The sequence below is a fragment of the Ostrea edulis genome, chromosome 1, assembly GCF_947568905.1.
Source record: "Ostrea edulis chromosome 1, xbOstEdul1.1, whole genome shotgun sequence".
Classification (NCBI taxonomy): Eukaryota; Metazoa; Mollusca; class Bivalvia; order Ostreida; family Ostreidae; genus Ostrea; species Ostrea edulis.
In genome coordinates this window covers 29,725,616-29,739,725 of record NC_079164.1, presented here as the reverse complement: position 1 = coordinate 29,739,725, position 14,110 = coordinate 29,725,616, and the positions used below count along the sequence as shown (strand labels likewise).

Below are 14,110 nucleotides of genomic sequence, written 5' to 3'. Positions count from 1 at the left end.
ATCCCCTATTGTGACCCCAACCTACACCCGGAGGCCACCATTTGAAGGAACTTGAATCTGCACTATGTCAGGAAGCTTTCATGTAGATCTCAGCTCTTCTGGCTCATTGGTTCTTGAGAAGAAGATTTTTAAAGATTTTCCCTATACATGTACATGTATATTGCCATGTAAAACTTTGATCCCCTATTGTGGCCCCAACCTACCCCCAGGGCCATGATTTGAAGAAATTTAAATCTGCACTATATGTCGGGAAGCTTTCATGTAAATCTTAGCTCTTCTGGCCCACTGGTTCTTAAGAAGATTTTTAAATGACTCTACCCAATGATTATTTCCCCTTTGAAAGGGACATGGCCCTTCATTTGAACAAACTTGAAAGTCCTTTACCCAAGAATGCTTTTGGCCAAGTTTGGTTGAAATTGACCCAGTGGTTCTGGACAAGAAGATGAAAATGTGAAAAGTTTACAACGACGACACCGACAGACAACGGACAAATTTTGATCAGAAAAGCTCACATGAGCCTTTGGCTCAGGTGAGTTAAACAAGAAATGAAATCAAAGAATTGTCCAGATTTTTATAAAGCAATAGGTATTGGGATGCAATTAAACGATTGAAATTCTAAATCTTTTTCGATTATTGCCAAATTTCAAATAATTCGTGATTCAATATATACAATGTATATTGAATCAACATTGAACATCAATGATAATCCAACGTTGAAATATCAACGATTACTTGATGTTTATAACGAATAGTGATTAATTTGATAAATCCCATAATGAATACAAAATTAAGAGTAGAGCAAGCACGGAACCCTGGACACACCAAAGCCGGGGTCAAGTGTCTAGGAGGAGTAAGCATCCCTTCTTGACCAGTTACACCGTGAGTCCTATCTCGAGATCAGGTAAGCAGATTGATCCGTAGTCAAAATCAGTATGTTAAACGCGTCAGACAGCATTCAGCCTAATGATCGTTGTTTTATTCAGATCATTTTGATATACATGTAAATAACTGAGATAAAATGGATATATAATTTAATTATAGATTGTGTTTTTCCAGATCATTTACCTCGAAAGAAAATATTACCAAGCGTTCATTACGGAAGCCGATTAGGATCCCTTAGAAAACAAAACATATTTCTAAAGGCGTATTGATGCAAATCAAAGGCGTTGTAAGGCAAAGTAAAGGCATAATAACGCGAAGCAAAGGTGTAATAACGTAAAGGAAAGGCATTTAATGCGAAACAAAGGCGCAGTAATGCAAAGCAAAGGCGTAATAAGGCGGATTTAAAAGGGAATGCATAAAAAAGGCATTATAACGCGAAAGAAAGGCGTAATTACCGAAACAAAGGAGTAGTAACGCGAAAGAAAAGCGATTAAAGGCATGATAACGAGAAAGAAAGGCGTGATATTTAGCAAAACAAAGGCTTAATAATACAATAATACAAAAAGGGCATAATAACGTGGATATAAAAGAAAGCGCAATAATGCATAACAAAGGCGTTATAAAACGCGAAACAAGCGTAATAACGCGAATCAAAGGCGTAATCGAGGGGAAAAAATGCGTATTAACGCGGATTCAGAAGGTGTTACAACGCGAGAAGAAGGCGTAATAATGCGAATGGTACGGTGAATATCAGAATCAGAAAAACATCACATATTGATCACTGTTCGTTATCTTCACCTTGCATATTTCGGACTATACCGAGTTTTGATATACAGTCAATGGACAAAAGTATTCGGCATTTTCAAAATGGCGTCGCGTTGTTTACGTTCACAACGGAAGATTTAAACGGATATTCATGTAATTAAAACTGAAAACACTCACCTAATATTTTGTCAGATTCCCTTTCATACTGATTACTTCCTTAATCCTGTCTGAAATAGAAGCGTAGAGTATTCCATGGGGATATTTTCCCATATTTGTCTGATAGCTGCAAACACGTGATCGCGTGTCTCTAGAGTCGCGCACACCACTTTCAGCTCTCTTTTGATTTTTAACCAAACATTTTCAATCACATTTAGATCTAGAGACTGAGCTGGCTATATTATTTTCAGTCATGTAGTTTTTCACCACAAGGGCCATACATATGTATGTACAGGGGCATTATCGTCTTGATAAACATAATTTTTGTTTGGAAAATGTCGGGCAACTACCGGCCATAAATTGTTATCAACTATTTCTATGTATTTTAGACCATTTATATTACCTTCTACAGGTACAATAGTTCCCATCCCATCAAAACACATGCATCCCCAGATCATTAATGATATCCTCCTCTTAGACGGAGCGCACACTAGGTGAGGACTGTTTGCTTCAGCGTCTTTTCTCCTTATATACACACGATTATCTGTCCCGATCACAATCTGACTTTCATCAGAAAATATATATATTTTCTTCATCCATTTAACCTGCTTTTTTCTGTTTACACATCGCACCACTTTCGTTTTCCTTGCACGCTTCCTTTCGTACCCTTCTTCATGTAACTTTCACTGTCTTTTCACTAGATTGTCTTCTCCTTCCTTCGTTTAAATTGCGTGTTATATCGGTTAAACTGTTTCTCTTACACCCTCAATCGTCGCCCGTCCCAAATCGTCGCGGGCGACGATTTGGGCATAACCTCATACCACAAATTGTCGTCCCCTTTGCTACAACTATTTGGAAACATCATTTACATACAAATTGGTCCTGTTTGTTAACTCCTTCTCCTCTCCTCCTCTTTCTTCTTCTTCTTCTGTGGTCCAGCTATGACCGCAAAATGTTCTCTAGACCCAATAAGCAAATCATTTGAATCTTCTGCTTCCTCTTTTACTTGTTCTGTTGTATAATGTTTTTAAAAAGATTAATTATGATCACAGTATTTGTTATTGTTGTTTTGGTTGGCAGTGGTGTTGTTACTATTGAAAAAGTTGTATTTGTTGTTTTGGCGTCGGTGGCTGTCAGACTCTCGACCGAAAGGTCGTGGGTTCGAGTCCTGGCCGCGACAGGGCTGACGTTGTGTCCTTGGGAAAGGCACTTTACATGAATTTCCTCACTCCACCCAAGTGTAAAAGGGGTACCTGGTTATAGACATTGAAAGATATTGTTAAAATGTTAGTGCTCTAGCACCTGCAACGGCAGCTTGCACTGTATGCTTCCCAGGAAGCTGAGAAAGTTCTAGATTGATATAATAAGGTCTGCCGGGGTAATAATGTATTGTAAAGCGCTTTGAGCAGCATACGCTGGAAAAGCGCTATATAAAAACAATTATTATTATTATTGTTAGTGGTGGTATCATTGTTTTCTATATGAATTGTTCTCGAGCAGTCCTCCAGAGAGAGAGAGAGAGAGAGAGAGAGAGAGAGAGAGAGAAATGTCCGACAAATTTCGCCTTTTGTTGTAGGGTCATTCTGCTGATCATGGGGTTGTTAGGTCTTGTGCACAGCAGATTTGTTATTGACCTCGGATTATTTTAGATTACGCCTGTTAGCTCTCATTCCAGAAATCTCATTTTTGGGGAGGTATGTCAGAGGGTCACTTGTAATTTACATACAAAATTTTAGTCTAATAGATTAACAAATACCAGAGATATGAGTGCGGACAGACAGTCAAACAGACCAAGTGAAACCTACGTACCCCCCCCCCCCCCATAACAGAGGGTACAATGAAATAACTTCTGTGCAATCTATCCTAAAAACGTCAATAAAATAGTGGCAGGGGACGTTTTAGGACTGGCGACGATTTGGGGTGTACTATAGTACATCCCAAATCGTCGCCCTTAATGATGATTTCGGATGCAGGGCGACGATTTGGGATGGAGCGATGATTTCCGATGTAACAGTTTCTTCTGTTGGCCTCAGCGAGACGACTTAACTTCTGCTTACGAAAGTCGACGGCCCGATCTCGGGGTGTTTTCAACGGTACCCTGCTTGTGGAATTTATCCAAAATACTCTCAATTGTCGACCTAGGTATACCAAACATCCTCGCCAATTCTGCTTTATTTGGTGTATGATTCGCAGATTTTATAATCATTTTTTCACCGCTGTGCTCAACTCTTTCGATCTCCGTCCAAATGTTTTCTAGCAGTGATTTTCGATCCCGTGGAGATCCGCTTTAGAATAGGTCCTCGGTACCCCTTGCTTGTCGTAAGAGGCGACTAAATGGGACGGTCCTTTGGATGAGACCGCAAAAACCGAGGCCCCGTGTCACAGCAGGTGTGGCACGATTAAGATCCCTCCCAGCTCAATGGCCATTTAATATGTAATTATAAGCGCCATGCATAGGCCTAAAATCTGCAACTCTTCACCGGCATTGGTGACGTCTCCATATTTATGAGTGAAATATTCTCAAGAGGAACGTTAAACAATATACAATCAATCACTCAGTGTTTACGAACTTGCAGGTGACAGAATAATGTCACAAATTCGTGACGCAATTTCTCTAGTTTCTTGGTAGAAAGTTTCATTCATTTTTGTACATTCTAAATTTAGCGCGAGTTAAAAATAGCCGAGGATTGTATCACAATTTGATGGAACGCCAAGGAAAATGCCGAATACTTTTGTCCATTGACTGTACTTGCCTCTCATTCTCTACCCAGAGTTCCGTGCACTACGTAAGTGAAGCTTGCGTAACGCGCCCTCTGGTGAGAGAATGCTTGCCTACTTGACAATTTTAAAACAAAACAAAACTTCCATGTACATGCATCTTCACAAGTCAAGGGTTATTGATTCGTTACTTTGCACTAACCCTTGACATCAGTCACCATTCAAAACATGGGCTCAAGATGGAGCATATATATGTTTGGTTTGCAGCCTGTATCGTGGAGCCAATCAGACACCGGCTTTTATAATCAGTCGAAAACGAAACTAAACACACATGGCGCCGCATCAGCAACATGGTGTAGAATTTGTGACCGTCGATTGATTTTCGGAAATTTATTTTTTAATATATTCGATCAGTGCATACTATCTATTCAAGATATATTACTGGATTCAGGTACTCTTCACACAATTGCTATGAAAAAATATAGTTCGATTACAACAAATGTATAGAATATCGATGTGTATGTAATACGTGAGAGAAAACAAAATTAAAGTCAAATGTTTTTAAGAAAAATCACGTTTCCCCCAAAAATATATATAAGAAGTGTTCATATTCCTACGCTAGCTGCCTCCTCAGTCTTTTCACGAAATATAGGTCATTCTTCGATTGAAAATTTTTTCACGATTGATTATACTATTGCAACAATTATATTACTTTGATGAATATTGTTCGTTAATTATCATACAATTTCTTCTGAGAGAGAATGTTAATCATTAATTTATGTGGGGTTTTCCCGTTGTTTAATGACGGAATGCGTATACAACACTCAACACCTGGATTAGGACCACAATTAAAAGGTGAAGGTCACCAGTCTGAAGATATTTGCAATGTATTCAATGTGACATATACAAGTCTATTTATTTTTTTAAGGGTTTCTTTGCTGTTAAGGATATACCATACACAAAATTTGGAGAAAGTGTAGATTACATCAATCGTTCTTGTTTTTGGCTATTCTAAAGTTCACATTAATTTGTTACATGGTAAAAATTAGAGTACAATTGTATTTATTCCGAGAGATTTCAATTTTTTCATGTACGTCTTTGCTTTAAAATTTCCATACAGATATAAAAGGAAAAATTTGGGAAGAATGATGAAATAAGACTGGTTTGATAGGGAAATTTTGTGATAAAAATGATCATTTTTAGCAATAATTAAGCCTGCACAAAGTATGTGCCCCAATAAGTTGTATTAATAGGTATACGCATTCTCATGTAGTATTTTTAAAGCTATACCTTTCTGCTGTATTTTAATAAATTTGCTAATCCCCTTGATTTCCTTCTGTGATGATTAACGGTCGGGCTCGGAAAAGTCGGGCTAGGGATGTATCTAGCTATTACGTAAACCGGGCTTTATTGCTGTGCATTACGAAAGCGTCCGAGGGTAGTTCGAGTGCACATCAGTATATAAGACGGTGATGAGCGATATTTCGCCAGTTCATTGTCGGAGCTCAAAGGAGTAAGATCGCAGCAGAAGCGGTAAGGCGAGAATAAATTCAACCCTGGTTATTTTTAGTATACGGTGGTTAGTATACTGGTTTTAGGGTGTTATACAGTGAATTAAAACTGTTTGTTATATTTCGATATAATTGTACTTAAGTTCTGTCTGGGTATAGGACAGATTTGGGGATACATCCGAGACCCATACTTGTATAGGATACATACCTGTCCCGAGGATACATACCTGCCCAGACACAAACCATATGCCTAATTAGATTTGTTTGCTCTTATATTAGGGATAGATAATCCTAAGACTTATATGTATATATTGACTCGTTCTTATTTACATCATCATTTTTTGTAATTATTGCTGATTGCCATTTTTCTCTATATACAATCATTTATCTATCATTGTCTTGATCTTTCCAAATTTACGGACCCAAACACGGAACATAAATTGGTGGCAGCTGCGGAATTTGGGTTAGGTCGTTTTGATAGGGTTATAATAAATTTGTTTCTATCACAATGTCTGGTCTACGGGCTGACATATCATACATAGATCGAGAAATAGAAAATCTCAGTAGGGAGATAGATTAATCTTTGCGACTTTTAGGTATGCAGGAAAGTATCTCTGGCAGCTCAAGGCCAAGACAAATAACAAGGACGAGTACACCGTTTACAGGTAGACCGGATAGGGCTCTTGGTGATGTTAGCCTGAATCACGAGGATGTAAACGGAGGACAGAACCCTGCACACAGCACAAGGATAGATGCAAACCAAAATCAGGCGAGATCAAAGCCAAGGAACTTTATTAAACCTGCTACTTATGACGGTTCAGGCATGTGGAACGACTATCTATCTCATTTTGAGTCTGTGTGCCTGCTAAACGAATGGACCGAGACAGAGAAGGGGTTATATCTAGCTTCATCTCTTAGAGGGCTAGCTCAAGGTGTGCTGGGTAATCAGCCAAGGGATGAGAGACAAAACTACGCAAAACTGGTCAAGGCTTTGCAGGATAGGTTTGCTTCCTTAAACCAGACAGAGCTATATAGGACTCAGCTTAGAGAAAGGAGACAGAGACCTTCAGAGAGTTTACCGGAGATGGGCCAAGAGATAAGGAGGCTTGTGAATCTAGCCTATCCTACGGCTCCGGACGATGTTCGTGAGATCCTTGCCACAGAACAGTTTCTAGATGGACTGCATAACGCGGAGATGCGTCTGAAGGTAAAACAGGCCAGACCTCACAGTCTAAACGACGCTATAGAGAGCCGTTGAACTTGAAGCATTTTACAGAGCCGAGAGCCGTCGCACTGAAAGTGTGAGACGCGTAGATCAAGAGTCTGATCACGGTTCAAAGATTGATAAATTCATAGAGACGATGGAGAAAAATATGGGATATCTCCAAAGGGAAATGAAGGACATGAAACAATGGAAGTTTCAAATGCAAACAAAGGGACGCGATGCAAGGCAGGCCAAAGATGAAAGTAGGAATAATTATGCAAGCAGTGTACGAAAGTGTTACAGGTGCGGATCTGACAAACACTTAAAAAGAGATTGTCCCGAATTTAACCCCACCCATCAGTCAGGTTATAAACAGAAGAAAATGAATACAACTGGACATAAGCCAAGTGATCGGGCTCAAGGTAACGAACCCAAAATAGGAGAGGAACACTCGAGGACCATCCATTCTATCAAGGAGTCAGGAGTTTATGTGACAGCCAAAATAAATGAGATGGATGCGTACTTACTCATTGATACAGGTGCCACTGTTTCCTTGCTATCAAAGGTATGCTATGGGAACATACACGGAAAAGACATGTGCTCATTGAATAGGTTGACAGAAATGTACTGTCCGCCAATGGGTCCTCTGTAGGGATATATGGTAAAACATCGATCAGCCTTGTGCTGAATGGGAAAACTCTTCAACAAGAAATGATCGTGGCTGATATATTTGTGGACGGAATTCTTGGTTTAGATTTCCTCGTCAAGCATGAGGCCATTATAAACATACGTACACACAAAGTTGCCATATCTGGGATAGAACACCCTATTCAGTTGGAAGGCACCGCACATGAGTACAAGATTGCACTAGTCAACAGGGTTGTCATACCCCCCCCCCCCAGGTCTGAAGTAATGGCTGAGGGCAAGATCTGTGCAGGGCCGGATGGGGGGTTCCCTGTGAAAATTGGACTGGTGGAGCCATCTGAAAAGTTCTTACAATCAGATTCTGCTATGTTGGCTAGGTATTTGATACGACGCCAAGAAAGAGTACCACTCCGCCTGATGAATCTGTCATCTTCTAACAAGACTTTTCAGCCAGGAACTGTGGTTGGTAAGTTGTCCCCAATCAGTGAGATGGTAGCTGTGTTATGTACGAAGAAAGCTGCAAATAATACGCAGGAAATGCCAAAGCATATACAGGAGCTGTTTGATAGTAGCACTAAGAATCTCGGATGTCACGAAAAAGACATGGCCAGAGATTTACTTATCAGGTATTCAGATCTGTTTTCTGTGACTGATGAGGATGTTGGTCGAACCTCAATAGTTCAACACAAGATCGATACCGGGACTCAACAAGCTATCAAACAGGCACCAAGGCGCCTTCCATTTCATATGCAAAAAGAAGTCGAAGAACATGTGTCTGACATGTTGAAAAGAGGTATTATTGAACCTTCTCAGAGTGCCTGGTCATCAGCAATCGTCTTGGTAAAAAAGAAGGACGGATCCAAAAGGTGTAGACTATAGGCTGTTAAATAGTGTCACTACCAAAGACGCCTATCCCCTACCTCGTATCGATGAATCACTCAATCAGTTGAATGGTGCAAAGTGGTTCAGTACCCTCGACCTTAACGCTGGATACTGGCAGGTTGAGCTAGACCCAAAAGACAAGCCTAAGACAGCATTCGTGACCCGGCAAGGTTTGTATGAGTTCATTGTAATGCCATTCGGGCTCTGCAATGCCCCGGCAACATTCGAACGTCTTATGGAGACGGTGTTGTCAGGTTTACAGTGGCAAGTATACCTCATCTATTTAGATGATGTTATTGTGTATGGGAAAACCTATGAAGAAATGTTACAAAGCCTAGAATTGGTCTTCGAAAAGTTAAGAGAAGCTGGTTTGAAGCTGAAGGCCAGGAAATGCACGCTGTTTGCAAAACACGTCAAATACCTGGGGCATGTTATATCTGAAAAGGGGGTCGAGACGGATGTGGAGAAGGTTGAAGCCGTTAAAAAGTGGTCAGAGTCAGTGAACAAGACGCAAGTAAGGTCCTTCATTGGCCTCTGCAGCTATTATAGGAAATTCATAGCAAACTTTGCCGATATAGCTCGTCCATTACATCGATTGACTGAAGCATCGGTTGTTTTCAAATGGACAAATGAATGCCAGATAGCTTTTGATGCGTTGAAAGCAAAACTAACATCAGCACCTATCCTCACGCATCCCGATTTCAGCAAACCATTTATCCTTGATACAGATGCGAGCCAAAATGCGATCGGCGCAACACTTTCACAGGTTCAAAATGGACAGGAGAGGGTAGTAGCGTATGCCAGTAAGGTTCTCAGCAAGTCTCAGAGAAGATACTGCGTGACAAGGAAGGAACTCTTTGCAGTAGTTACATTTATAAAACATTTCAGGCATTTCTTGTATGGACGCCAGTTTCTTGTGAGGACGGATCACAGTTCCCTTCGGTGGTTGCTTAAGTTTAAGGACCCTGAAGGGCAGTTAGCTCGATGGCTTGAGGTGATTTCGGCATATGATATGGAAATCGAGCATCGAGCTGGGCGACTGCATGGAAATGCAGATGGGCTAAGTAGAATTCCCTGCACACAATGTGGATATTTTGACGACTGGGAGAAACCAGATGTGCATGAGGACTATACAAGAACATTGAACCAGGAGGTTAAAGACGTGGGTACTGCTGAATCAAGCAGTCTAGTAGAAATGCAGGATGAAAGTCGGGATATAAGACTTGTAAAGGATTGGATGGAGGATGGGAAGCGTCCAGAGTACACTGAAGTTACTGCTGAAAGTTACATGGTCAAGTCACTGTGGAGTAGATTGGCGCTGAAGGATGAATTGCTGTGTCGCATGTGGGAAGTTGAGGGGAGCAACAATACGGCATATCAAATTGTTATGCCGCTCTCACAGCGAAGATTTATCTTGCAGCAGATGCACGATTCAAAGACATCTGGTCATCTAGGAGTGACCAAGACATTGAACAAGATTCGGCAGAATTATTACTGGCCGGGTCTGCAAAGTGATGTTAGGAGTTATGTTGCTGGATGGGACCAATGTGCACGAAGGAAAGCTCCACTTAAGACAAAGAGAGGTCCAATGCAACCTTTACAAGTTGGTTACCCAATGGAGAGGATAGCGACAGATATCCTTGGGGAATTCCCAGTCACAGATAAAGGGAATCGCTACATACTGGTAGTGTCGGATTACTTCACCAAATGGACAGAGGCCTTCCCAATGCCTAACATGGAGGCTCAAACTGTAGCAAGACTAATTGTAGAGGAAGTAATCTGTAGGTTTGGAGTCCCTGTCTCCATACATTCCGACCAAGGCCGCCAGTATGAGAGTCTTTTATTCCAGGAGGTATGCAAACATTTGCAAATCCGAAAAACAAGAACCACACCATACCATCCTCAGTCTGATGGTATGGTAGAACGGTTCAACAAGACCTTACCTACAATGCTAAGTAATTATGTCGATGATAATCATCGGGATTGGGATGAAAGCATACCCTTTGTAATTATGGCATACAGAGCATCGCAGCATGAATCAACGGGATTCACCCCAAACATGCTTATGTTGGGTAGGGAATCTACCACCCCGTTGGATATTATATATGATATGCCTTCATCCTGGAAACAAGTCCCAAAGCATGACTGGGTCTGGATTCTGCTCGATCGGATGGAACGGGTCCACCACTTGGTTAGACGACATTCAGAGGGAGCAATTCTTCGGCAAAAGCATTATCACGACATGAAGATGTCCTATGAGCAATTCATTGCTGGGGACTCGGTGTATGTATATTTCCCCCAAAGGAAAACCGGTTGCTCTCCCAAGTTGACATCGTATTGGCGAGGACCATTCCAGGTCCTGGCAAAAGTATCCGAAGTCCTATACAAGGTCAACTGTGGACGCAACGGAAAGGAACAAGTAGTTCATTGCGACAGGATGAAAGACTGTAAGGCTCAAGTTCTCAGAGGCGAGGGTACCGAGCAAGGGTTCAGTGACTCTCCAAATATTGATATAGATATCGAAGAACAGGATGATGACTTTAGATCCTCCAACAAAAATGTTGAAGTTACAGACGAGTTGGTTGCTGAGAACCGACCACAACGCGAAAGGCGTACTCCTACTTGGCTACATGATTATGTTCAGGACTAGAACCTGAATTTCTGTTGTATATATGTATAAATTCTATATCCCAGAGCTTTCTATGCTATGATAGGACCAGTAGTCCTGCTATTGTTTGTTTTTATCAAGAAGGCTGAAATCATTTGTATAAGGTTGTTGTGTTTTACATATTTTTCAGAATGACAATGGTGAACACAAAGGTGACCCCCAAGAAACTGAAGGAGATTTGTCCAGTGTGCTTTATGGAAGTGGAAGGGAAGGATGCCTGGACAGCCCATGTAGTAAAGTGCGCCAGCAGCATGTTAGTGTGCGAAAGATGTCATGTGTCCTTTAAGAAGAAAGAATATCTAGCAAAACACATGAGGTTGAAGCATGTGGAGATCGATAGGTCCAAAGAGACAGAGAAAGAGATTCCAGGACCCAGTTGTTCACCGCAGGATGATAGTGACAGTGGGAGTGACTGGGATGAAGATCCTGAGGTTCAATTGGAGGAGACGTCCAAGGAAAAAGAACCCCCAGCAGATAAGGCTGATACAATTGACCTGTTGACTGGACGTACGTACAGAAAACGAACTTCTCCTAGTCCTGTTCAAGCTCCTAGAAAAGTGGTCTGTAGAACCGCAGTGTATCCTGCCCAGGGTGGCGTGGCAGTTGCGACACAGACTGATGCTGGTGTCGGAAGTACAGTGGATAAAAGTACCCAGACAGCTGGCTACCGAAAGCGAGTTAAAGAGGTTACCATTACCAAGTACCATGAGAATGGCAGAAGTGTCGAGAACATTGTAGAGAGAGGAGTTTTATATGTAGTAAGATTGAATGTTGGAAGCTTAATGCGGTAATGTTCAGACAGATAGTCTTTGATTATAATGTTGACCTTAACTTCTTTATCATTAAGATATGTATGTATATCAAAAGTTTTCATAACTTGAATTGACAATTTCATTTGTTAAAGATATGTTCATCATTTCTTCATTGTTTCCATATCTCATGATTTCTTCTCATTAAATCATTTATCATTAGCCCTTTATCGTTTTATCATTAGCCCTTTATCGTTATTACGCATGAGGAATAGAGGCGTGGGTAATGTGATGATTAACGGTCGGGCTCGGAAAAGTCGGGCTCGGGATGTATCTAGCTATTACGTAAACCGGGCTTTATTGCTGTGCATTACGAAAGCGTCCGAGGGTAGTTCGAGTGCACATCAGTATATAAGGCGGTGATGAGCGATATTTCGCCAGTTCATTGTCGGAGCTCAAAGGAGTAAGATCGCAGCAGAAGCGGTAAGGCGAGAATAAATTCAACCCTGGTTATTTTTAGTATACGGTGGCTAGTATACTGGTTTTAGGGTGTTATACAGTGAATTAAAACTGTTTGTTATATTTCGATATAATTGTACTTAAGTTCTGTCTGGGTATAGGACAGATCTGGGGATACATCCGAGACCCATACTTGTATAGGATACATACCTGTCCCGAGGATACATACCTGCCCGGACACAGACCATATGCCTAATTAGATTTGTTTGCTCTTATATTAGGGATAGATAATCCTAAGACTTATATGTATATATTGACTCGTTCTTATTCACATCATTTTTCGTAATTATTACTGATTGCCATTTTTCTATATATACAATCATTTATCTATCATTGTCTTGATCTATCCAAATTTACGGACCCAAACACGTTACACTTCTTTATCATTCGACAAAAATGCATAAATATCTTTGCACCATATTTGTGCCATCTATCCATTTTTTCATATGTCTTGCAAGCACCGGTGTGTGCACTGTTTGCTAGTGACAAAAGACTGGTGACGGCATTTGCTACGGACATGAAGGACTATACACCAGTTTCATAACAAGTGCAGTCTTTTCTTAGAGATCAGCTGAGCATAGTGAAAATTCAAGTAAATTAAAAGTCGAATATCTTGGATATGGGGTAACCCGTATCTATTCTTGTTAAAGAAAGTTTTAGAATGTTAGCCGCATGAAAACGATGGATTGCCTAAGTGTGTTTGTCGATTGTGTTTCAACAAATTGAACAACTTATTTAAAATTGAAATAGATTGATGAATCTTATTGGATGATTTAATTTTAGCTTATTGCGTCATCCTCTGTCCCGAACTTATGTTCTGAATGGTGACTGATGTCAAGGGTTAGTGCGAGGTAACGAATCAATAACCTCTCACTTACGAAGATGATGTACATGCCGCTCAGAACTTTATGTTAGCCTTCCACATATGGGGTGTCCCGTGGGGATCCGGGTTAGAATAGGTCCCCAGTACCCCTAGCTTGTCGTAAGAAGCGACTAAATGGGGTGGTCCTTCGGATGAGACCGCAAAAACCGAGGTCCTGTGTCACAGCAGGTGTGACACGATAGAGATCCCTCCCTGCTCAATGGCCATAAGCGCCGAGCATAGGCCTAAATTTTGCAGCCCTTCACCGGCATTGGTGACGTCTCCATATGAGTGAAATATTCTCGAGAGGGACGTAAAACAATATTCAATCAATCCACATATATGGGGTTGTCTCTCTATATATAGAGAAAGACCTCTAAAGTAAAGTAAATTTTATTTAAAGTCGGCACTATATACATTCAACATGTCAAACACAAGCTCTGTAGAGCTTTTTAACCGACTTAACCGACCTCTTTTTAACCGACCTCTTAGACGGAAAGGAGAAAGTATTGCCCTTAAGCAAGTCTTCCAGTCCTTGTGGGAAGCGAG

The 14,110-nt window shown here is 40.9% G+C and overlaps 2 protein-coding genes across 2 annotated transcripts; both read left to right on the top strand.

The window, feature by feature from the left end:
* The first annotated feature begins 7,393 nt into the window (after positions 1-7,393).
* Positions 7,394-8,760, top strand: LOC125664117 (uncharacterized). Its single transcript, XM_056142811.1, has 2 exons — positions 7,394-7,499; positions 7,889-8,760. The coding sequence occupies exons 1-2, from the start codon at positions 7,394-7,396 to the stop codon at positions 8,758-8,760; spliced, it is 978 nt and encodes a 325-aa protein (XP_055998786.1).
* A 2,802-nt stretch (positions 8,761-11,562) lies between these two features.
* LOC125664101 (transcription factor HIVEP3-like) lies at positions 11,563-12,222 on the top strand. Its single transcript, XM_048896648.1, has one exon. The coding sequence runs from the start codon at positions 11,563-11,565 to the stop codon at positions 12,220-12,222; it is 660 nt and encodes a 219-aa protein (XP_048752605.1).
* Positions 12,223-14,110: the final 1,888 nt, after the last annotated feature.

What these genes read in the sequence shown, in the direction of transcription:
- LOC125664101 (XM_048896648.1), top strand. Translation starts at nt 11,563, where the DNA reads ATGACAATGGTGAACACAAAGGTGACCCCCAAGAAACTGAAGGAGATT.
- LOC125664117 (XM_056142811.1), top strand. Translation starts at nt 7,394, where the DNA reads ATGGAGAAAAATATGGGATATCTCCAAAGGGAAATGAAGGACATGAAA. An exon ending in AAGGCAGGCCAAAGATGAAA is followed by an intron (nt 7,500 to 7,888) that starts GTAGGAATAATT and finishes GGTCCTCTGTAG; the next exon opens with GGATATATGGTAAAACATCG.